Raw genomic sequence first — 25,366 nt, 5'->3', positions numbered from 1 at the left:
TAGTAGATATGCATGGATAGTTATTTACCATTCGCTAGGATACATGTGTCTCTAAGGCAAATTTCTTGTGTTTTTATGCATATTTTATATATTATATCTTGTATATAGCAACACACTCCGAACATATGTCTCCTTGCTATATATGCAAAATATCATATTTACATTTATTGCACAGCATTTATAATTCCCCCTCATGTCATTTTAAGTTTTACGCAAATGTCATACTCTCTATTTTAAGGAAGCTTTAAAAAAAAACAAAAAAAAAACAAACTTTCATGCAGCTTCTGGATGCTAGATTCTAGATGATATTTTGTGGAACTTTATTAAAGAAAAAATCTCAGAGACATTTCTCATTATATTGATGATTTTATGGTAATTTGTTCAAATTAAAACTTCAAAATGTTTTTTGATGTTTACTACCTATTACTTTTATTATTTTAGTATCAGAACTTGGCAAACGGTCTTTGCTTGTAGTCTGAGAGGAAAATGATCTTTTGATCTGAAGCCAATTATGGCAACAAAAACAAAAATAATCATTACTCAGAAAATTATTTTGTTAAATATCTTCACATTTTTTCCATTTTCAAGTCCAGTCCAATTTCAACTGATCACATTTTTGTAATGTTATCTGCTCCACTATATCTTAAAGATTTCATGGTACAAAGGGTGAATATATATTTTATATAAGGATTCCTGTTGATTTTATTTGGGCATGAATCTCTCCTATTGTCCTTTCTTACAGTCAACATTAGTCAGGATGTGTTCTCTGGGACTGATATTTAAAAAAGAGAAATCTATTGGCTATTCAAGATCCTGAATTTCAAGATGGCACTCTGATTATGTCTCAGAAAATAAATTTGTTAAATAAATGCGCGCAATACACATAGAACCATTCTACCTACCTACCATTTTGAGACCTGCTGTGATAAATACCATAGTCTATAAATACCATAGTGGCCTAAAAGTCGGTTGACTGACCTAAAAAAACCAGAACAAACAAACAAAAAAAAAACTGTTTAGGGAAAGTGGAGAAGCTTTAACAGAAAATGCTCGAAAATCCTTTGCTTATGTTTAACAAAATTATACTTGTCAGAATAATCTAGGAACTCCAGAATTTTTTGTTTTCAGACTGTCTGCTCATATATTTTGATTTTGTGATACAACTTGTCATATTTGCAATCAGCACGATTTTTGTCACTTCTTACTAAGAATATCTTGTTGAAACATATACAACATGCTTTATTTTGCATTCAGAATTAACTATTCAGAAATTGTCACCAGCTGTTAGCCCGATTCAGTTTTATGGTAAGAATGACTAGTTAAAACAGTAATAGTAATACAGTAATAAAGTACATTTGAAAAATAGTTTTTGAGATATTTATGCTCACATATTTCCAAAGTTTTCAGCATGCAAAATATATGACGCAAAAATTTCACAGCAATCATCATGATTGCACATATTCAACTTAATTATTTTCTTGGGTATAATTAAAGTACCATCAAGAAACTAATGAATTTCACTCTATTTGGATTCCACTATGAACTTGAATTTAATTTATTTTTGTGGTACAATTATTATTTGCTGAATTTAGTGAAAGTTAATTGAAAAACACATTTTCCTCAGTTTTGTGAATACCTCATTCAGAAATTGTCACTAATTGTCTTTTGCAGTATTAATGTTTTCATTAGTGTGTAAGAAAGGTCTAGCGCTTGCAGGAGCGCTAGACCTTTCTTTCATATTTTAGCGATAAAATTTCACAGTACTCGTTATACTTGTTAGATCTTCAAAATTTGGACCAAAACTGGAGATGGTCCAGTAGGAAATCTTCATAAGTTGGCTGATTTGAAGTGGAATACCCAATATGACCCCTTTAAATAGTTAGTTAGAATAGTTAGAATAGTTAGAATAGTTAGAATTCCTTTCTAGATGAACATGTGTCAACATTTTTGGAATTAATTCATTAACAGTCAGTTATTAATCATTGAATTTACATCAGTCTATCAATATTTGATCAATTTCCTGTTTTCATAAAATCTCTAGTGTGTGTAAAAGCATCATAGTGAGTTTGTTCAACGAAGAGAAAAGCATAAAAAGGTGCTGTATAAGAAATAAGCACACTTGTGTGTTAGTTTTCTTTAAAATTAAGATAATATTTGTGAGTCTAAATTTGGCGCGTATGCCGCTCATTTCCATTTTTGGTGGGCGAAGCCACGGCAATATAAAGCCGAACACATCATTTGTCTGTCTCACTCTCAAGTCATGAGCTGTGGTGACGATGTGGTTCCTCCTCCTGCTTCTCCACCTTGCTCACATTGAGCTGATGATCTCACAAGGCAAGTTAATTCAGTTTATTTCATTCTGAATACGAGTAATTATTGTTAGTAGTTAGAATTAAGAAAGTATCTTAAAAATGTATTTGAAGTATTTAACATCTTTGAAATACTGTTTAAAAGAAGCTCTGTGTGTGTGTATGCAGGCATCTGAACTGAGTCCAGATTTAATACTCAATTTGAAGCCAAAATAAAATAAAATAATAAATAAATGTGCTATCTTGAATTGAGTTTGTGTCAAATTCGAATTAGGAAGTGTTGTGTCCTCTAATGTGATATAACAAACTGCACCACTAGAGGGTGGTGTCGTGAAAAAGTGCAGTCGAGAAAATAGATGAAAAAGATCTAAGAGAACTGATGAATGCGCTTGTAACACCCTGCTACATCCGACTGTGTACGTTTATGTGCTGTGTTCATTAAAGAGGTACTTGTTCCTTGCAGAGGACTTGTTTCATAATCAGTCACAATTACAGGAAGGAATCTTTAAAATATTTTTGAAATCCTAACAATATTTTACACAAAAAATACCTCTCTCTATTTAAAAACAGTCCAAAGACATACGTGCAGTAGGTTAATTGGTAAATCTAAATTAACTGTGTGTGTAAACACGACTGTCTCCATGTGTTAACAGCTTGGTGACCTGTCCAGGGTGTTATCTGCCTCTTTCCCTACGACGGCTGGACGACCTCCCAGAAATTTTATAAGCAGAATTGTTTGGATTAAGACTTAGTGGATTCAAACTAACAATAATAATAATGAACAAAAACAATGTGCTTATAAATATCTTGCTAAATATATTAAAATAATAAAGTAAAACATAAAAGCATACAAAACCCCCCCAAAATGTTTTGTTTTTAGTTGTATTCAGATGTTATGGGAGGAGCTCAAATTCTTTACAGAAGTTGAACATTTTATCCTTTGCAGTTCCCAAAAGTAAGTCAGCCATGAAATAAATAATAATAATAGTAATTTGCTGTATAAACCTTGTATGTTCCTAGCTGAGGACAGACTGATTCTAAAAAACAAAGGAGGCTACCCATGTGAAGGCTACCTTGAAGTCTACCATAACAACACATGGGGCTATGTTGGGGATACACACTGGGACAAGAACACTGAAAAAGTGGTTTGTAAGAGCACTCACTGTGGGGAACCTGTGGACAGCTCAGTAACAGATATTCTTAAGCCTTCAGAAGACAGCACGATCTGGCTCAATGAACTGAAGTGTGAAGGAGACGAGAGCGCTCTGTGGGAATGTAAACATCCTGGTTGGCACTCCAGCTATTACTCAAAGCTCACAGTGAAAAAACTTAAGTGCTCAAGTAAGTTTTCCGATTTTTCTTTCTCAGATTTTTTATTTATTTTTTTATTTTTTTTATTTTTGGTGAGCTCAGTGACAATGACTCTTAGCTAAAGGTTGTTAAGGTACATTAACTATATTGGAAATTACCCTTAGAAGATCGATTGTGGTGTTTGTTTGTTTTTTTATCTGTGTTTGTTTTTGGCTGGTTTATGATTGTGCTCTTCAAGGTAATATCACATTAAGCCTGGATGGACCCAAATGTGCTGGAGCGGTCCAGTACTCCATTGATGGCAAATCGGGTTACTTTTGTAACAACAACATTGGTATGTCTTCTCTTTTTGTTAATCTTATATGTTTCAAAGGGCAGAGCTGTTCAAATATTGTCAAGATTGCTCTCTCTCAATTTGATTTGTAATAATTTTTTTTTATCATTTTTTAAAATGTTTTGCAATGTTTTTGATGAACAAAAGATTAAAAAAATTTTCCTCTCTTAAAAAGGTAAAAAAGAAGCCAGGCTTCTGTGTGAAAGTCTGGGGTGTGGTGGACTCAGGGAAATTCCTCCCTCAGAGAGGATGGTTAGTGAAAAATTCACGGGCTCAACAAAAATGAAGCTCGATTGTTCAGCCTTTAAAAATGCAGACCCAGATCATCTGTGGCAGTGTGCGAATGGCCATCAGGGTAATTCAGCATCATGCAAACCTGTTTCTGTCATATGTGAAGGTAACACACACACACACAGACACACACTTAAATATTACATCTACTGATTGTGTTACATATTAAATATGGTGAACGTGTTTTTATAAACAGGTTTTATGAGACTGCAGCTCAAAGGAAACCAGTCAAATGTGTGTTCTGGGCAGCTGGAAAAAGAAGAAAATAACAACTGGGTACCTGTTCAACAGGACAGCTTTACTTTTGATGTGTGCCAGCAAATGCACTGTGGTAACTCTCTCAGCCCAAACAACAGCACAAACAAAAACCTTAATGTGACTTGCACAGGTAATTCAACACATTTATATTCCAACACAAACAACTTCCAAGCAAAAACTTCACACTGTAAAGCTGCTCTCTCTCTCTCTCTCTCTCTCTCTCTCTCTCTCTCAGATGAAGTTAAAGTAGTTCTGCACTCTGGTAAAGACAGCAAGTGCTATGGTACAGTTAATATTCAAGTGAATGGTTCAGTTAATCCTGTGTGTGCCTCCAACTGGAATGAAAGTGAAGCTGAATTAGTCTGCAAGGAGCTTGGATGCGGGAAAGTGAGTTTTCCAGTTTAGTCACCATAAGTTACCTGTTGTTCTGATACATGGATACTGAGTGTATCAGAAACTGTCCATACAGCAGTGCTACTGGCTTTATTGTGATAAGTGTACTAATGTGCACCATTAATACTGGATGAGTATCAATGAAATAATGCAAACTCATAAATGCTTTGTTCTAGCTGATTTATACTAAAGTCAAAGGTCAAAATTCAAGAGGGATAATGGACCATGTGAGCTGCAAAGGCAGCGAGTCCTCACTGTGGCACTGTGAGGCTCAGCATGACAAGAACATCCAGTGTTCAAACCAACCTTATGTGGTGTGTTCAGGTGAGATACAGCAGTGGAAATGTACAGAGTGGCTGCTGATGGCCTATGTCTGCTTTTATAATGGGATTTTAAATTCTGCAATAAATTCTCTGTTGAGAGAGAAAATCTGTAACTTCATTCAGTGAAATTGTGACATTGTTAAATTCTGATTACATTTTTCCAAAATGTGTTCAGTAAGAGTTTAATTTAATATGTTTATTCTTTTTGTGTTTCATGGCTGATAAATCTCTTATTGTCATGGTACAGGCAGTGTGGAGGTGAAACTGGCAGATGGTCCTGGAAGATGTGCTGGAAGATTGGAGATAAAGCATGAGGGCCAGTGGAGGAGAGTTCCTGCAAACAGATGGACAGAGGATCAGTCAGCAGCTGTCTGCAAACAACTGCAATGTGGGGAAAAAGGCAAAACTGAAAAATTCAGTCAGGGTTCTGATAGCTTCCTGTCAATAACGTGTCCAACAAATAAGAAGATATCAAACATATCTGAGTGCTTAACAGAAAACTCAAACAACCAACATCCAGATCGAGAAGTGGAAGCAGTTGGAATAACTTGTGAGGGTGAGTGTCACGTTTCCTTTCTTAAAGGAAGAGTTTTTGTATCGTTTGCTTTTTAGTTGCTTAACACTGATGATATTGGTGAAGTTTGATCAAAACAGGAAATACTAAATTACTAAAATACGATAAAATCTTAGAACCAGGAAAAAGACATTTTCGTTCATCAATATGAGTCAGAAGAAAAGAAAACGTGTTTTTTCCCCTCAGCTTATTTAAATTCTCCTTTTATTCCTAGAGCTCCTTCAGGCTCAACAGTCCTTCTGTACCTACAGTTTAATACTTCCAGACTAAGAAAGGGATTTTTGTTAAAACTGTTTTGATCATAAAAGTGAAATAAGACACTAAAACTTTCAATGATCATGCCATATTAACATTTTTTCTTTAAAATACTACCCTGACTTTTTACTCAAAAATGTAATTAAAATATTATTTTGGCACAGTTACATGCTTCGTAAGGAAAGTCTTAAAGACAATGCTCATTTTTGCTTATAAATAGAGATAAAACTGAGTATATTTTAATGTTATAGACATTAAATTGGCCTCCAGTTAAATCTTCAGTTGATCCAGAATACTGCAGCGAAAGTACGAGAGAGAGCAGATTTGTCCTATCTTGGCTTCTCTTCATTGGATCCCTAGATCAAATTTAAAATCCGTCTCTTCACATAAAAGGTCTTGAATAATCAGGCTCGGTCTTAAAGAACTTACATTGCCAATTGAGCACTTCCCTCTCAGACTACAGGCTTACTTGTGGTTCCTAAAAGTGGAAAAGAAGGCAGCGGCTTCAGCTTTCAGGCCCCTTTTCTGTGGAATCACCTCCCAGTTTGGATTTGGTAGACAAACACCTTCTCTATTTTAAGATTAGGCTTCAAACTTTCCTTTTTGATAAAGGTTATAATTAGTGCCCAATAAGATGACCCTGAACAATCACTTAGTTATGCTGCAATAAGCCCAGACTGTGTTTTATCTCCATTCAGCTTTTTTCACCAAATATGTGTTTATACACCACTTTCCTATTTTTGTGTCCATCAGGTCACAAGGTGGTGTTTTTGAGTGGAACCTGTTCTGGTCATGTGGGGATAGAGCATGGCAGAGAAATCTACTGGCTCTCTGGGTCTAAAGAGACATGGAACCAAGAGTCTGCAGACACAGTGTGTCAGCAGATGCATTGTGGGAACGCTACCAGCTTTTCTTTCAATTCTAGTGCTGATATGATTAATAAAGTTTGGAAAGACTCTTTTAGCTGCTCATCCAGAGAAAAGTCTCTTTTTGAGTGTAACCAAACTACACCTCTGCCTCCTGACCACCAAACTTCTACTGCCTATGTGAACTGTTCAGGTAATGTGAAATGTGAATGAGTTAAAGTATAAAACTAAGACTAAAGTCATTATGGAATTGATTTATTGTGTCACTAGTTGTAATGTGAGCCACTCAGAAGAGACAATTTATTTATAACAGACTTTACCTTTTAATGTCCATAGATGTACATTCACTTCCTTGTTTTCTCTCAATCAAGTTTCTATGATTTTCTGTTTTTTCTGAAACCCAGCTCGGTCTAAGAAGTTGTGAAATATCTGCTGATACTAGTTTCCTCTTAACTTTTGCTTTTTCAATGTCACAACAGGAAATATTGAGATGAGGTTGACGAACAGCTGCTGGGGAAAAGTCAAGATTCGTGTAGAAGGCAAGGAAGGAGATATGTGTGCAGACACCTGGACAGAAGACAAGTCTGTGAAGCTGTGTGAGAAGCTGAACTGTGGGACACCCATAAAAGCCCACAACAGTCCCAGAGATGGTGATATCATCATCAAGAGTTTACACCCGACAAATCAGACTAAAGACCTGACACAGAGCATCTTTGTCAAAAACCAGGACAATGATAACTCCTGTAAACAAAAACCAGCCTATGTTGTTTGCTCAGGTAATTAATTGTTTTTTAAAAATATTTTTATATTGCAAAAATATAATAAATGTCGTATCTTCTCTTTTTAAAAAGTTTCATTTTCAACTGATTTCTCAGCTTTGGAGAAAAGTGCCAGTTTTATTGCTCCAATTTATTGGTTGGTTGATTTTTTTGTCACTAAGTTACAGGATACCAGAATGTAAAAAACAAACAAAAAGACATTAATCTGTTTTTAAATGTTCCTTCAAATGTTTTAAAAATATCTGTGTAAATACTGTTTTTTATAATTAAGCTTATTTGTGTTAAAGTAGCAAATATGAATCTTTCTGAAGCTATCAGACTGAAATTCTTTACACTTATTTCATGTTTTCACTAAGATGATGATGGTTCTTGTTGCTTAAAATTCGAATTAAAAATAAAATAAGAGTATTATAAATATATGGTATTATTTTGATATTCTTTTGTTTCAGGTAGTGTCAAGCCCAGATTTAGCATTCCCAGTTACAAATGTTTTGGAAACATAGAGGTGGAGTATGAGGGGAAGTGGATCCCTGTGTGCGAGGATACTCTCAAAGACACTAACAGTCAAAACACCATCTGTCAGGAGCTTAAATGTGGTGATGCTGTCGAGACTCGTCCCTACTTTGGACCTGCAGCAGATAAATTAGCCATTTCAAACCTAAACTGCATTGCAAATGCTAACAGTCCATTATCTGCATGCAGCAGTATTACTGCTTCTACAGCTGCCTGCAAACACGGTGGCCTCCGATGCTCTGGTGTGTATAATGATCTTTGTTTCTTTTACAATCTTCTCTTGTGTCAGCAGTTTCTTAATTATTGTTTGCTCCTTCACTGAACTGAAACCGAAACAAACTGAGACTAGTTTGTATTTCAGAAAAATGTTGAGATAAAAATAATGCTGCGTTCAAACTTTGACATGCTCGCCTTCAAAGGTTACTTTTAGTGAAATAAAGGTTAGAAGTTTAACATCCTCACCTCAATTAATCATATTTGTTCTACTCAGTTTTAATCTTTTCTTTTCTGCTTGTTGTCCATGTCACCAGTATGTCTCTGCCACACAGTCTGACTCACTTAAATAATGTCTGGAATCAGCTGGAAACAGCTAGCCTGTGCAGTCTGATGGTTATAAAAATATCTCTGTCATCAGTTGTCATCTCTTTGTTATCACTCTATAAAATCATTTTATTTACACAGCAGTCAGCAGGTTAGCTAAACTTTAACAACTTTAAGTTGATGCAGGATCATAATGTCATTTCTGTGTGCAGACTGTGTTATTTATATCATTCAGATCCTGTTGATTACATCATGTTTTGTGAACTTTTTGTTTCTCTTGTCTGTCTCAGAATGGAGGACGATGGTACCTGACAAAAAGGCCTGTAGTGGAACAGTGTTGGTTCACTGGAGACAGGGACCCAGTGCTGTTTCCACAGAAAACTTCAATGAAATTGCGAAGGAAAAGCTTTGCCAGGATATGGACTGTGGTGGACACCAATCAACAAATAAAAGCCACCCCCAAACAATTGAAATAGATTCTTTTTGGAACAAAAGCTTCAGCTGTGGGAAAAATCCAGGAAGCATTTGGGAGTGTGAAAATAAAACCACTCCCTCAAGGAAGGAGCCAGTCTTTATTGAATGCCAAAGTAAGATTTATATCAGCAGGACTGATCTTAAATGATCACAGACTTTTTACATTTGCACTGGAAACACTGAAGAGTGAAACAAGACTCAAGGAGTGTGAAAGAGAATTATTCCAGATACACTGGATAAAGTAACAAACCAAAGCTAAAAGTGTTAAATGAACTATTTGATTATGGACTTGTGCTTCATATTTTGACTTTGTAGTGCAGAGATGATTAACTGATCATTTCCACTTCAGTGCTTTATGTCTTTATCAATACTTGACTGCAGTGTTTTATTGCTTTCCTTCCCAGAGGAGCCCAGTGTCAGCCTTTCACACAACTGTAGTGGGGAAGTGAGGATAGATGGTGTTCCAGTGTGTGCTAGTAACTGGGATCTATCCTATGCACACAAAGTTTGCCAAGAAAAGCTTTGTGGCAATGCTGTCTTCATTAAACCCAAAGCTCCATCAAAGGGTTCAGGTAACATTTACCATGTCAGCTGTGAAAAGTACCATTCCATCATTGGCCAGTGCAGGAGGACTAAAGGAAAGTGTGACACAAATGCGGTGTTCATTACTTGTAGTGGTAAGTGTGAGTCCATACACCTCTCTTTCTATAGACTCATCCCTATATACAGTACATACATGTATGTCCTCTGTTAATTCTGGTAGTATTTTAATTTATTATCTTTGAGTAACTGCTAACTTTTTCTTTTTCTTTTTTTTTTTTTTTTACAAAAACAAAGTTTTCTGTTTTTAAAAGGACATTTTCAAGTTCCCTATGTCATTCTTAAGGAACCTATTCCAGTTTCCTTAAAAATGACCATTTGGCTGGTTCATTAGAAAAGTCATCTCAAAAAGTTATTTTTGTTCATTTTTTAAACACATTACAAACACAAGCTGACCATCTCTAACATCATATTTGTCAGACAGAAGTGGATGAGCTTGTTTCCTTCTTTAAACACAGTTTCTTTACTTTTACAGAAAGTGTAAAGTTCCGCACGACTGAAAAACATGGAGGTGTCCTTTATGTCAATTATCGAGATAAGTGGGAAAGAGTATGTCCATTTAATCCTTCCCAAGACTTAAAGGCAAAGCTCTGTGAAGAGATCAGTAATGTGACCCATAGCGGCTCTAAGGAAGACAAACAGGTAAATCTTTACATTTTACATCTTGAAGCGGTCACTGATTTGTCTCATATTTTACAAACCAAGACCATGGACAGTTTCCTGGCTCTGTCTCAGCTTAATTGAATATAATAATGCAGACTGGAATATCACATTTAAAATATTTAGGTTTGTAAAAAGGTAAGAAATGCATGAGAGGTGTAGCTGACTAAATACAAAATGCTCAAAGATTTTTAAGTTAAAATCCAGTTTCCAGAAATATAAAAGAAATTGAATGTCCCAATACTTTTGGTCTGGACTTCTAGTGACTTCTTTTGCTGTGTGTTGCTTTGATGCTTCAGTCAGGCCTGTTTTTTACTGCCAGAGAAATTTCAGTGTTTTTTATTCTGGCTGTATCTCTAAATGTGATAAGGTTTAAATTTGATTCAAGGTCAACTTAGAAACAAGACTGGAGTTCACTGATGATACCATGGACGTCAAGCGCTCCGTCAAACAACATTCCTGTGGAAACGCTTCTCCAGCTGAAATACTTTGTAAGACACACCATGAATCCCTTCTCAATAAGTTCCACTGTTTTCAAAAATATTCATTCAACTTGTTTTGCAGAGAAGAGACTTTTTATAATCTGTAACTCTGAGCTTATTTACCTTGAGGTCAGCTCGCAATGTGACTGAATCCAGAATAAATAAAGTGGTTGTTTTTTATTTCAGGCTACGAGTCAGCCCCTACACTCCCAACACCTTCTCCTCCACCAATAGCACCTATTATCGTGGGTGTGGGATTTCTTCTTGTTGTTGTGATCTTAATTTTGGTATTTGTGCGATTCTATCTCAAGAGAGCCAGGAAGTCCAAAGTTTCACGTGAGTATCTTTATTACATGAATTAAACACGTGACCTGTTTCACTTTTAATGAATTACTTTAAAAAGTGTAAAAATCCTGATTGAACATGATAACGTGATCCAGAAAAAGGTGTTCAAGAGTTTTTCCACAAGAGGGCAGTCTCCAACATACTGACTGAATTATGAAAATACTTCCATCACTACTGCTGACAGAAAAAGCAACGCATCAGCTCATTCAAACATTGCTTACTTTAAAAAATTAGGGGAAAATTGCGAAAACTACCCAAACTTGTGCTTGTGTTGTGTTTTTCCTGCTCGCATACTCAGGGCTGGACTGTTACAAAAAATCTTTTTAATTGCATTGGTACGGTTGTTGTTGGGTTAGTTCTTAGTTACAATGCACTACAGTATGTGACAATTAAAAGCTAAATTTTATCTGTGTGCAGTGGCTCATGGACAAAGTGGCCATTCATTTTACTTTTATTGGGACTGCTGTCCCTCCCCCTGCACTTCTCCACGGCAGCCTCCTCTTAAGCTGGGCCTACACTTTTGCTATCTATTCAGCTCCTGCCCAAACTGAATCACAGGGGTTAGAAGTTTGTAGGCCACAATACAGGGTCTCACATTATATGGCCTGATGCTCTGATACGACCTGAGTGCTCACACTGTGCGTCCATAACATGAAGCTTATAACACAAAATCTGAGTCTTTCACTCACACAGACACATACACACCACCACCATCAACTTTGCTACATTGCTAATGAAAATGTTGACCAGGCAGCTGCAATTGAGCAGGAATGTCCATCCAACTCTTTTCACGGTTGTTGTGGTCGTGATAATTTTGTGAGGCCACATCGAAAAGGCTCGGATGAGCTTGACGAAGTTCTACAAGTTGGCCTCCATCGCTTGTGTCCAGATCACACGCTGCACTGCCGTGCTACTCCATCTTTTTCACTTCTATTCTGTGTTTGCGAATGCACATTGTGAGAGGTTGCGTTGCTAACCTCACGAGGGCCGACAGGATTTCAAACAGGTTTGAGTTTCTTGCAACCATACGATTGCTGATCGGGAGCTGGTCGTGAGGTGTTAATCGCTTCTCGTTACCCCATGTATACTACACGATGCATGACACACGATTAAGGCGAGACTTGGGCCGATCCCCAAAACGGTCGCACAACTGAAAAATAGTCTCAAAACGGGCTATACATACGTCTATACATAATTTTATTATGTTTGTTACTACAGCAATTGTTGCTGCAACAGCAGCAGTCCCCCACTTCGTCCGTACTAAATTCTGTTCTGCAAGTTGTGTGAGCACACATGGAAAGTAGGGGAGGGCCTAGTTTAAATATTTGAATTTGCAATACAGTGTCTGTATCAAAAATGAACAAATTGCCTGCTGACAGTGCTTTTATGGCTGATTCCAGATTACCGTACCAGTCTTTGCTGTACCCTGGTACATTGGTACATCACTGGTACATTAGCACAGTGCACTGTTGAGACAGCTGTTGTTATGTACTGTATGAGTAAATGTGTAACACTGTAACCTTTCAGCAAGAATGCTGCCAGACAAGGAAATGGAGTTTGAAAGTGGGGAATATGAAGATGTCACGAACAAAGAAAATGAGATGGAAGACTTAAGTCATGGCAGTGAGTCATTCATTCATTCATTTGTTTATTGATTGATTGATTATTTTGTTCATTCATTCATTCATTTTTTCTAAATATTTTATTGCTTCTGATCAAAGTGCCATTTATATACTGTACACCATGTTTGTTTGTTGCAGGTCTTGCTGCTTCTTATATTTCCATGTACACAGCTATATTTTACACAGATATTTCTTATCACTGAATATCAATACTCCATTTTTTCTGCTTTTATAAGTTATTTCTGCTTAATCATACTGTGTCAAGAACAAAACCTTGCCTCAGTTAAATCTGGATTTTACCACTTCTGATGTCGTCTTTTTGTGCAGTCCTACTGCTCCCCCCTGCTGACCACTTGAAGGTGCACGATTTCACTTTCACTGTGGACCTGAACAGAGATATAAAACAAATATGAAATGAAAAATTATCTGTCAAACTGACTTTCATGGCAGGGATCATTGGTAATAACAGTTAAGCCTCTGGATACAAAGAGCAGCAGTTTTTAGTGAAAGCTGTCAGTCTTATTTTACATGGTAGGCCACTTACAGAAACCAGTGAAACTCCCCTTTCTGTCAGCCTAAAGAAATGTAACTACACATTTAAAACAAGAAAAGAAAAATAAAGGCATTTTAAATAGTATTTCTTAGTTTTCTACATGAAAAAAAAAGAAATGCTGCCGTAGTAAATGTCTAATTTAAATTGTAATCATCAAATGTGTAAAATTACAGAAAAATAGAAAGTTTCTATTAATTCACAGGAAATACCCTGATGGCTATTTTTTTTTCAATCTAGACCAACTGTAAAAAACAAAATAGTAAATCATAAAGACAGGAACTTCTCTATGATTTAATGGTTTATCTTTTGCAGTACTTAATTCATTTTGTGCAGTATAAACATCCTTGGGGGACCTATTTTTCAGCATGAGAAGCTGCAAAATTAATTAATTAAATAATTGTTTTTATAAAACAATTTGCCTGTCTTAGATTTATCTCAGATTGTTTCCAAGTGGGAGTTCTTTTTAAAAAGCCAACATGGTGTAAGTGTTCTCTTGCTATTTTTCATTCAGGAGCCAGATCAGAGGCTGAATTAATCTCAGAGAAGGATGGGCAGAGTGTTTCCTCTTTACCTTATGAGGATGTTGAAGCAGATGAGGCTCGACCCCTGACCTTTCCAGGCACTACTGCCATTAACATCAACACGCATGAAGGTGTCCATAATGAAAGCACTGGAGTTCTAAACTAGTTCGATCACAGTGTTTTCACATTTCAATAACAGTAAATGGCAATTTGGAAAATCACTGAGTCTAATCTCTGTTTAACACATGTCATCTGTTTTTCTTTGTGACAGACGAGGTGACCTACGAAGTGGAAGATCCACAGGAGAGTTATGACGACATCGATACAATCCCTGGACCCGCACAGACTACAGCAGAGGTCCATGACAGCCCTGAAACATCACATGACTTAAACACAGCAGCCCCAGGATTGGTGGAGAGAGATGAGGACTACCTAGAGCCAGATGTGGATGGGTGAGCCGAATGTGGCTTTAGAAACTACTTTAAAAAATCAGTCTTAAAAAGTGGCTCATGTCCAAATTCACTTTCCTTTCTCTCAAATAAATATCAAATGAAAAGCAATATTAAAATCTTTAAATTCAACATACATTTACTGAAATGACTGAAGGAAACTTCCATTTCATGGAAGAACTCAGTGTAAAAAGACTGAAAATCCATCTTTTGATACTGTATAGGAAAAAACTTAAAATGTACAATGTAAAGAAAGAAAGTGCTAGTTTCATCTATACATCATTTTATTATGTTTTATAATCCCAGCCGCTTCTTCCTGCTTCTAGTCTATAGGCTTAGCTAACTGTCTTGTTACTTTTATATTCAGCTTTGAAATTTGTGTAATATCAATATTCTCATCAAACTCTGAGTATAAAAATACAAGTGTATTTCTCATAATATTAAGCTATTGTTCTAAATATAGTATATTCTTTAAAGCATAAATATAAAGAATTCAAAATCTTGTGGTTGTCGTCTTTTTGTGATATTGTTTCATTTTTATGCAATGTGTCATTAAATGGTCCAACATGAAATACCAGTGCAGTTGGTATTTCTAGTCTGTTAATTGCTCATTTTAACGATGCTCAACTTGACAATTTTTTTTTTAAATCCCAACACCCAATTATATTTTATTGATTATTATTTTTTGATTATTTCCCCCATGACCACAGCTTCTTTGTGGCTAATTTTCAGATTCCTGACAACTGTTCACAGTGCACATTTTTCTATAAGTCACCCAATTTTTTTATTGTTTGTATTGAAAATTAATTACAGCATGATTAAGGTTGTGATTGATGTGAATGACATGTTTCATCCTGTTTAGCTTCTCTGGTAGGTACATTTTGTTTTGAAACTACTCAACATTAGTATGTGATTAGAAATCACTGTGAATTATGGATGTACATTGCTAACAGAACTAACTAGCTAGCATGACCGTTAGCTACTAACTCATTATTTTGTTCTTACCATGAGTCACTGGAGGGATGAATAACACTGCTTTGCTGACAGATCTTTAAAATTATTGACATTTTTAGGTTTAATAATTAAAGAATGTCTAGTGAAGCCTGTGAGACTCTGGGATTTTGGAAATGGCTTAGATGTTGAGTATCAAACTGTATGTTATGTATGCTATATATAGTTTGATACACAGCACAATAAGCCGTTTTATCAATAAGACGTCGCTTTTAGTGTGTCAGAGGCCTTGCTGAGGAGCCATGATGTAGGATTAAGTCTGCTATGTAGCTGAAGTTGAAATAGAATCAGCATAGTTGTCTGCAAAGGTGACAAATCCATTCTGGACTTAAATATTTGTGCAAAGCAAACTTAACCTTATGTTATATAAATGCAATAAAATGTTATTAGTACATGATAATACAAATTTTTAGAGTTTGTATGTAAGTTTACATTTTAATCAATGTATTCAGTTTGAATTTGTTATATATAAACACGAGCAGAAAAAAAGGAAGGAGAATTTTAAAGATACCTTTATTGTCTTTCTCCTTCATCACTCAGGGTGACTTTGCCTCCGTGGATTCCCATTCATTTCCTATGGCGGACACTTTTGACTGGGAACACCACAGATGTAGTGTTTATAGTTGATTAAAACACTCAAAATTCAATGAAAGAGGTGTTCTTCGCTTTTTAGATGTTCACGTGCATAGTGTGAAGGATATTATGAGGCCTCGAGGCAATCGGATGTGAAAAAAACAATATTTATGAGTGTTATAATTTGTAAATCGGTCAGATTTGACCCGAACACAACAGGAAGGAAAGAGGGAGAATAAGCAGATGAATGCATTTCTGTTTTCATAAGCTGATACAAATAAACATAATAACTATATACAATCTCAGAACATTATATAACATATTATTACACCATACCATTGTTTATTTCACAAAAACTGAATATAAATATGAAAGCAGTGCATGAAAAACTTCATGATAAACAGCTTGTAGAACTACCTCATAGCACCAAGAGTAACTAACTTGTTTTCTTTTTCAAATAATTCACAGTGAAGAGTGATGAGTGCCCCAAGTGTCCTTTTCTTGAGGCATTGTTTTTTTATTTGTTTGTGTGTGCATGTGGAGTCCTGCCTGTGCCCCTCAACAATAACATTTAACTATTAATCACAATTTTGCTAAATAAAAGGCTCTGCTTGCATCAGTCACATGATGACCATTAACCAATTCTCACCCTTGACATTAGAGCGCGCTGGCTAGTCTATTTATGATGTGACTGATGTTTTCTGAGGTGTTAGGAGACATACTGTCTGCTCAAATCCAGCTAAATACAGTCAAATTGATTCGGTGGCATTTCATTTTATAACATAGATGGACAGTCACCCAAATATACAGCCAAAGCAACCCAGGAGTTTATTAAAGCAAAGAAGGTCAGTATTCTTGAATGGGCAGTCAGTTATTTGATCTTAACCCAATTGAGCATGCATTTCAGTTGTTGAAGACTAAATTTTGAACAGAAAGGCCCACAAATGAACAGCAGCTGAAAGCTGCTGCCGTAAAATCCTCGCAGAGCATTAAAATGGAGGAAAACCAGCATTTGGTGATGTCCATTAGTTCAAGACTTCAGGCTGTTATTGCCCACAAAGCATCGGCCTAACTTTGTGCTGAACATTGGGGGGGGTCAAGATCTATGTCTAAATAAATAAATAAATCGGGGTAAATTCCCAGATGATTAACCATGCAACGATTTTGCTGGTAATAACTGAAATGAGTAAAGAAAATCAACAGCGTATTTATGCAAGATAATTCATAATTTTATTGGGGGGGGGGGGGGGTATATTGGTTGGGTCTGATTATTGGGGGGCTCATAAAACCCCTGGAAATTAAGGCCCTGCCACAAAGGGTTTTCAACCAAGTACTAGCCCTTTCACACATAGTGGTCACTACAGTGGACAGGCTGTTTTCTTGTATTTGTGTCAGTCTTGATTGTATGTTTTTGATCTTGTGTGTTGCTGAGTTTGTGTGTTGCTGGTTTCCCTACTGTGTTGTTTTTGCTTGTTTTCTTTTTTTCCAGCAGGTGATCTAACAGATTTTTTGTGTCTTTTCGCACTGTCCCTCTTCCCCTCTGTTTTTCTTTCCCTCTCCTTTTCTTCAGCTTCTATTGTCTATGTCTTTCCCTTTCCTAACCCCTGGTCATGTCTCTTCCGTTTGTAATAACTTAAAAGATAAAAATAAAAAAACAAACAAACAAACAAACAAAATAATAAAGATCAATCAAGTGGGCCAGTATGGCAAAGCCATAATGATAAAGTGTTTGTGAGTTTGTGATAAAGTCATACAATCTATTGTAAAATATTTTTTCCAGTATCTTAGAGAACTGCAGTGGTAAAGAGATGGGCCAACAGTTTGTGAGAAGACGTTTATCTTCAGGTTTATATACTGGAAATAACCTCTGCAATTTTCATCTTATCAGAGAATAAACCATTCTGTAGTGACAGATTACAAATGTAGGTAAATGGTTTCACAATACGTCCAATAACATCTTTAATTAAATCCATATCAATGTCATCACAGTCAGTTGATTTCTTGGAGTTAAAGGATAATCCCAGCCTAACACAGTATGTTGAATCTTAGCATTGGGTAGGGTGGCCACTACCCCGGGGCACTGGCCACCTAGCTCACAGCAACAAGGTCCTGGTTTTGAATCCTCTGGCCTGCTGGGCCCAGAGGGGCCAGAGGCCTTTTGGTTTTCATGCCTTTGGACGGGGACAACCCAGATGTTTCCTCTGCTCCCAGTGTTTTTGCTAAAGGTAAGCTGACCATCTGTAGTTTCATATTTGTATATTTGTCAAACTGAAAGTGGATAAACCTGTTTCCTAAAGTGCCAAAACTATGAATCATTTCCCAGTCACTCATAATGGTTTTGAAAATATTCATTCACGTGTTTACCAAGGTGTGTATTCTGTAAATCTGAACTTGCTTACTTTGATTGATGCGATATAGATAAACAAAATAAATCAAGTCACAGTTCTCACTGTGAGTGAATGTAGAAAAAATTAAATATGACTGTGTTTGATTTCAGGCTATGTGACGACATTTCCACTACAACCAATGCACCTTTTATATATTCATATCACCTGTTATTGTAGGTGTGAGACTTATAGAGACACTGTTTTTGTATATATAAAATTCTGAGTGTTCAAACACCCAAGAAGTCTAAAGTTTCACATGAGTATATTGATTGCATCAGTTAGAATTAAATACTGACTAATAGCTTGTTTCAGTTTTAATGAATTGCCATGAAGTGTAAAAATCCTGACTGAACAAAAAGTTTATCCTAATCATCCAAGTTTAAAGTAAAACCGTGTTGTAGGCTTTTTGCCAGGAGAGGGCAGTCTTTCAACGTATTGACTGCATTCTGACTCCTCTGTACTCTTCAGCTTACAGCCATTTCTAATAATACCTTTACTGCTGATGACTGAACAAACAGCACATCAGGTCAGCCAATCATTTGTTTACTTGATTAAAAATGCAAAAAACACAACTGGGAAAATGACCCAAACCTGTGCTTGTGTTTTTTCATGTTCTTGTGTTGTGCACTGGTGCATTAGCACTGTGTATTAGTGAAACAGCAGTTATGTACTGTATCAGTAAATGTGCAATACTGTAACCTTTCAGCAAGATCGCTGTCAGGGAAAGAATTGGAGTCTAAAAGTGGGAATATGAAGATGTCTGAAGAAAGAAAATGAGATGGAAAACTTCAGTCTGTCATGGCCTGTGGCTGCAGGGTGCATGTTGTAGAGAATGACGACCCAAATTAGGGCTGCACGATATTAGGAAAGCCTGCCATGTGCGATAACTGTGATCAATATTGCGATAACGATATGACTTGCGATAAAATAAATAGCAAAACAAAACAAAACAAAAAAACGAATACATAATTTCCGTTTTACTGCAACAGTTTTATTTAAAGAAAGCTGCTGTATTAGCAGTGTAACAACAAAGTGCACTTTAACATTGAAACATTGCCCCCATAAAAAAGTGTTCTGAGGCTTGAATTCTGAAAGACATCCTTCCCAGTGTCTATAATTAGTTTTAAATAAACATAACTTAAATTATACTGCAAATTATCTCAATGTAGTTGTTCATCATTTTACCACTCACCAAGTAGTTATGATGCAAGTCAAAACTGGAGAGGAAACTTTACTGTAGTGCTTGTGTAGTTTTCAGCTTGGCGCAGTTCAAACATGACGATCTTGCAGCATGTTTCGTACATTTGTGGAATGGCGACATGGGAAAAGTACTTTCGTGAGGGGATGCGGTATCTCCGGTCCACTTTATGTATCAGACTGGTGAAGCCCTCTCTGCTAACTGTATTTATAGGCATCATGTCTTTCGCCAAAAAATGTGTAATGGCCTCTGTTATTTCTTTGTACCGCTTCGACGTTTTCTCATAAGGAGTTCCACTTGAAAAACTCTGAAACAGAGACGGCTGTTGGACTGCTGTGCTCTTTGTCTTAACATTAGCAACCTTTGTTTGGCTAGCCCTAACTTTCTGGAACTCTTCAAACAGTTCTCTGTTGTTGTATTGAAGATGATGGTGGAAATTAGTCGTGTTTCCTCTGGTGGTTGCCACGAGTGTTTGGCAAGTTTTGCAGAGTACCTGTGTTTGGAGAACGTCGTCTTTATCAAATCCAAAGTACCTCCAAATAAGCGAGGTACTATTTTTTTTTTTAGCCACGAGTTCATAGTAGCTCGTTGCTGCAGCGTTGTTCGCTCATCCCCCTACGTAGGAGGCGGGCCACTAATCCATTTGATTGGTTAATGCTGTGAAGGGCTCTATTCGACTGGTCAAATGTGTCAAGGGGTTTCTTTGATTGGTAAAGTCTTTAAAGCACGTGTGTAAACATTTTAGGGTACCCAATTATCGCAGTTTACGCCGTGTTTTACGATGGGCCCATTGCACAGGCTGATATCGCGATGACAATAAATTTTCGATTTATTGTGCAGGCCTAACCCAAATGCGAACAAGCAGAGGTGGACTAAAGTTAACAAAAAGTGAGGTTTTGTTTATGTTAGCTGATTACAAACATAAATCAGACAAGAAAGCCAACTAGACGAGAAACTAATAATAAAACCTAATCTGGGAAAACGAACACATGGTAACCTGGAACACTTGGAAATACCTTGACAAAATGGAGAAGGATTAACAGACTATCCAACAAAGGGCTGAGGAAGACAGAGACAATGTATACACTGAAGAGTGACGAGGGAAGTGGAAACACATGGGAAAACAGCAAGAATGCATTAGAAATAACAAGACAAGGGAAGCAAAACTGAACACACTGAACACAGAACAAGTGAATGTCAAAATAAAACAGAAGTACGCAAACACACAAACACTGACAGGAACGCACAAGCTTGTCACTGAAACAGGGAAAAGCAAACATAGATGTAGGGGAGAAACATGGGAACATGTGAGGGAGACGAAACACAGACATGACTAAGAGGCTGAGTCCAAGGGAAGCGAGGAAAACAAACATGAGATGTAGAGGGAATAAACAGAGACGTGACTGGGGAAACATATACACAGAGGACATGACAGACTCTTACAGGAGACACAGGGATGACACAAAGACAAGAAAACATGAAACAGAAATACAAAAAAACTCAGAGACATAAAAGAACTAAACTCCAGGCTAAACTGTATAAACTTGAACTTAGAACATCTGCATAATGCAACAGAAAGAATCATGTATACAAAAAACTAAAAATGCTGAGTCAAAGACCTAGCGCCCTGACACAGTCGTGATTGAGCCAAACCTTGTTGTGATTTGGCACTATATAAATAATACTGAACTGAATTTAAAGTGCTACTGCTCCTCCCTGTTGACCACTTGAAGGTACACAATTTCACTTTTGCCTCCATTTTACCATGTGTCAGAACAGAGACATAAAACAGATATGACGTGTAAAATTGATCGATTTGTTCAGTTTTTCTTATCTGCATTTTTTTTTATTTTTAAACATTTTATTGATCAAAGTCTGGAGCTTTGTGTTATTTAAATACTGTACATCATGAGGGTAATTATTATTACTCTGACTGTGGTAAGAATAGTGCTGTCAAAATTAACGTGTTAGCGTAGATTAAGCGTCATCACGATTAACGCGATAAAAAAAATTAACACTATTAACGCATCTGGAGTGCAGCATGACTCAAAATCCCTGAAATGTTTCTATGGTGTGAAAGTCCCTGACCAAACAATCAAAACATAAGTTCAAATGGATTTGTGTCTCCTCGTGGGATCAAACTAGAGATTATTTTAGCCAAATACTACGCTATGAAACCACTGGACCATAATATTTCTTATTTATAATTATTCTTTGACAGTGCTTTCATTTTTCTTGTTTTAATTTGATGTTTTATTGTTATATAGAGAGACATATGGAAAAAGGTTAGAGCCACTGACTATTTTGTCAGAATTTTTGAAAAACCCCCCCAAAAAACTAAAGATGTCTCCAGTTTGTTTGTTTTTTTCCAGTGGCCCTAATCCTCTTCCGAAGAAAAATACTGAGATGTTTATGTTACCAGAAAGTTTGAAACCTGCTTCTAGACTCAAGTCTCTCAAGTTATCAGTGGTGGGCTCCAGATTGATGATGTTATTGATTAGCTTGGTGTCTGTTCAGTGGAACAAACTGCCTACATGACCTGAAAGCTTCCACATCTGCATCTGCATTCTAGAACATTTCTCAGTGTTATCGTTACTTACTCTGTGTGCATGCGTGAGCATGTAGGCGTACACTGTGTTTGTGTGTGTGTGTTGGGGGGTTACATGCTTGGGTTAGATGTGGTTTCTGGGTAAATGTTTTTAAATGCATTCATCTGAATGCAAAGCGCGTTAAGATGACTTGAGATTAAACGTGCTGCATAACCAAACTGACTTGTTGTTTAAACAGTGGTTCCTGAACTTTTCATCAGGTGTAAACTCACCTCCAAACCTGGCAGATGTTCCCCTTCATCAACAGGAATGCTTAACAAACATGTTTTTTTTTTTATTTAATATTATTTAACCACTCACAAAATCTCATTTAAGCTAAATCACAAGTTAATTGTAATTAACAGAGATGAAGTAACATTTTTAATGGTTACCTGTAAAATAACCAAATAAGTTACACTGCAGTGTTTGACACCTACAGTACTGACATGCAAGACTGGGTTTGTTACTCAAAAAAGACATGTATGTACAAAATACAGTACGTTAGTTGATTACTTACTGAAGAAAGTAATTCGTTACACTATTTATTACATTAATCTGTCAAATGCTTTGTCACACAATTACCAGTTCCACACACCAACACAAATCCCTATCGATACACATCCAACCTTTCTTTTAGTTTTTGTGTATGATCTCAAAACTGACAACACAAAACAAAGTTGAAAATCAGACCAAAACAGACTTTGATCGCTGACTCAAGGGCTCACCACAGTGATTATACTGTTAAAACATGTACATGTAGGTCGGCACACACTCAGCTTTAACATCATTCTGCGCTCCTGGCTATCTTTGTGGAAGCATGCTGTCTGTGCGGATGCTTGCATGAAGAGCCGAAGTTGTGTTAGGTGTATAATTCAGCTGTATCTTTCGTCGGTGTAGTTGCCACTTCAGGTGAAAGAAAATGTGTCTTTTATCCACCTTGTGTGCAGATAACTGAAGAACCTTTGCAATCCAAGTAACGGCACAATTGTGATTGGAATTTAATTAATTTACTACAGTAATTAATTAATTTTAGTAATTAATTTAGTGTGATATTACTAAATTACTGACTGACACTGTAAACTACTAAAAAGTAATTTAATTCTACAGTAAATAACAGAAAAGTATTGTTGTACTTTTCTGTTATTTACAGTGTCCTTATTAATTCATTTTTTACTATCTTTATGATATTGCCATGTTTTTGAGTTTGTCATGGACTGATTTGTTTAGATGATGGTGATTTGTTCTTGTCTTGGGAAATTTGAGGTAACTTATGTAGTTATCTAGTTCTGTATTTCTGTATTAGTTGATCTTGAGCTCAGCTTTTCCTAGTGCCTTGGAATTGTTATTATCATCGTCTCTATGTTTATTTACCTTCAGTCTCCCCTGTCTGTCTGTCTTGTTACTTTGTGAACTATCTCCATGATCACTTGTGTTCTCTGTCTTGTTAAGTTCACGGGTTTTAGCCTAGGTTTGTCTGTGTGTGTGTGTCACAGGCCTCCAGCAGACCCGGGAACAAACAAACAAACAAAACATTGTCAGTAATCAGTTGTTTGCACATCAACTGAGGTAAATGTTGATAGATGCGATTAGGGAAAGAGGTTTAAATTGCTTTGATTGGTTTAAGTGACTTTGTTAAACCTGGAAAGGAATTAAATTTGCCTCTCCACATGGCAGCTTTTAATTTACAGAACTTCTATGTGGAGTTCCTCAAGGCTCCATGCTGGGACCTATTCTGTTTTTAATATACATATACCGCGGCGAAACTGTCCCGGCGAGCGGCCGCGGGACTGGCGGCGGCGTGGCAGCTGCGAAGGGCGACAATGTGGCACAACACACGATCCACCATGCGCTGGCCATGCAGGTTGTAGACGTGGCGCCCGTGCTGCTGGACGCGGGGGTCCCTCCGGCACGCCAACCTCCAGGTCTGGCTCAGCGGATCCCTCCGGACCTCTGAGCTCCTCCGGTGGCAGCGCGGGCTCCACAGGCTCGCTGAGCTCCTCTGCTGGCAACGCCGGTCCCTCCGGCTCGCTGAGCACCTCCGGCTGCGGTGCGGGCTCCTCAGCGGGTGGCTCGCTGAGCTGCTCGGGCTCGCTGAGCTCCTCCGGCAGCAGCTTGCTGGGCTCTGCAGCTGGCGGTGCGGGCTGCTCCCGCTCTCCGAGCTCCGGCTTGCTGGGCTCCACCGGCTGCGGCGCGGGTACCTCCGGCTGCGCTGCCGCTAGATGGTGAAGATGGTGATACGGTAGCTGCAGGTGGTGAAGATGATGGTAGAGTAGGTAGGTGATGTGGATGGTGAAGCCGAGAGCGCTGCGGTCGCTGCAGTCTGATGGAACGCTGGTGAAGAAGTAGCTGCAGAGGGCGGAGGTGATGATGGTGTGGCAGCTTCTCGTGGTAGACTGGACAGCGATGCAGGAACAACAGACGGGTGAAATGATGGCAGAGTAGGTCCGGCAGGCCTATCGACCTTCAACTGAGGATAAAGATGAGAGGCTGACTGGGCAGCAGACTGAGTGACTAGCTGGGCAGCAGACTGAGTGACTAGCTGGGCAGCTGACTGAGTGACGTGCTGGGCAGCTGACTGAGTGACGTTCTGGGCAGCTGACTGAGTGACGTGCTGGGCAGCTGCTACACGCTGTGCAAGGGCTACAGGCTGTGCTACGAGGTTAGCGTTCACACAGTCCAGTGAATAAACAGATGAGGTGAGTGAAGATGAATTGTCCATATGACTCACCACAATCGACTGAGAGAAAGTCAGGGAATCTGGCGGCGGTGAGGGACGCCGGCGGCGCGAGCGTCGCTTCTTTGATGATGCCGAGGCCGGCGCGAGAGACTGAGGTTCCACCAGTCGGCCGGACAGGAGAGCAGCTGTGTGGTTTTGAGCTGCCGGTCCTTTGTCTGCTGACTCAGCAGATGCCGCGGAGGTGAGTGGAGATGTGGTGAGGTGCAGAGGGCGTGTGAACTGTTTCCCCCGCAATGGAGGGTCCAACAAGTGAGCCGCAAACGATGGTGGGGAAGCTATCTGCCTATGAAAAAAGAAATAGGCAGCAAGGGCTCCCAGGGAGGTCGCCACATCCTCCTCGCCCGGAAAACCCAAACCTCAGCATGGTTATAATTGAAATTAGTCTCTTAATGTCCAAAAAGCTCACAGATAAGGTGGTTG

The 25,366-nt window shown here is 37.8% G+C and overlaps 1 protein-coding gene across 2 annotated transcripts; it reads left to right on the top strand.

The window, feature by feature from the left end:
• The first annotated feature begins 2,257 nt into the window (after positions 1-2,257).
• On the top strand, positions 2,258-15,014 carry LOC120435284 (scavenger receptor cysteine-rich type 1 protein M130-like). 2 transcript variants are annotated; one of them, XM_039604573.1, is made up of 19 exons: positions 2,258-2,334; positions 3,330-3,650; positions 3,859-3,954; positions 4,130-4,351; positions 4,442-4,633; positions 4,739-4,890; positions 5,073-5,220; positions 5,467-5,775; positions 6,802-7,107; positions 7,394-7,690; positions 8,143-8,448; positions 9,037-9,333; positions 9,625-9,897; positions 10,296-10,462; positions 10,869-10,971; positions 11,149-11,298; positions 12,835-12,930; positions 13,994-14,134; positions 14,275-15,014. In XM_039604573.1, the coding sequence occupies exons 1-19, from the start codon at positions 2,277-2,279 to the stop codon at positions 14,457-14,459; spliced, it is 3,819 nt and encodes a 1,272-aa protein (XP_039460507.1). In that variant the 5' UTR covers positions 2,258-2,276; the 3' UTR covers positions 14,460-15,014. The 2 variants fall into 2 exon arrangements, with proteins under 2 accessions (XP_039460507.1, XP_039460508.1); XM_039604574.1 differs by lacking the exons at positions 2,258-2,334; positions 3,330-3,650 and having other exon boundaries at positions 3,860-3,957; positions 4,132-4,351; positions 14,275-15,013.
• The last annotated feature ends 10,352 nt before the right edge of the window (positions 15,015-25,366 follow it).

Source organism: Oreochromis aureus, linkage group 20, assembly GCF_013358895.1.
Source record: "Oreochromis aureus strain Israel breed Guangdong linkage group 20, ZZ_aureus, whole genome shotgun sequence".
Taxonomy (NCBI): Eukaryota; Metazoa; Chordata; class Actinopteri; order Cichliformes; family Cichlidae; genus Oreochromis; species Oreochromis aureus.
The sequence above is the reverse complement of the archived record's forward strand: the minus strand, read 5'-3'. Positions and strand labels throughout refer to the sequence as shown.

Coding starts and splice junctions, on each gene's coding strand:
- LOC120435284 (XM_039604573.1), top strand. CDS start 2,277: ATGTGGTTCCTCCTCCTGCTTCTCCACCTTGCTCACATTGAGCTGATG. Junction 5,776..6,801: donor AGTTGGAATAACTTGTGAGG/GTGAGTGTCACG, acceptor TGTGTCCATCAG/GTCACAAGGTGGTGTTTTTG. Junction 7,691..8,142: donor AGCCTATGTTGTTTGCTCAG/GTAATTAATTGT, acceptor CTTTTGTTTCAG/GTAGTGTCAAGCCCAGATTT.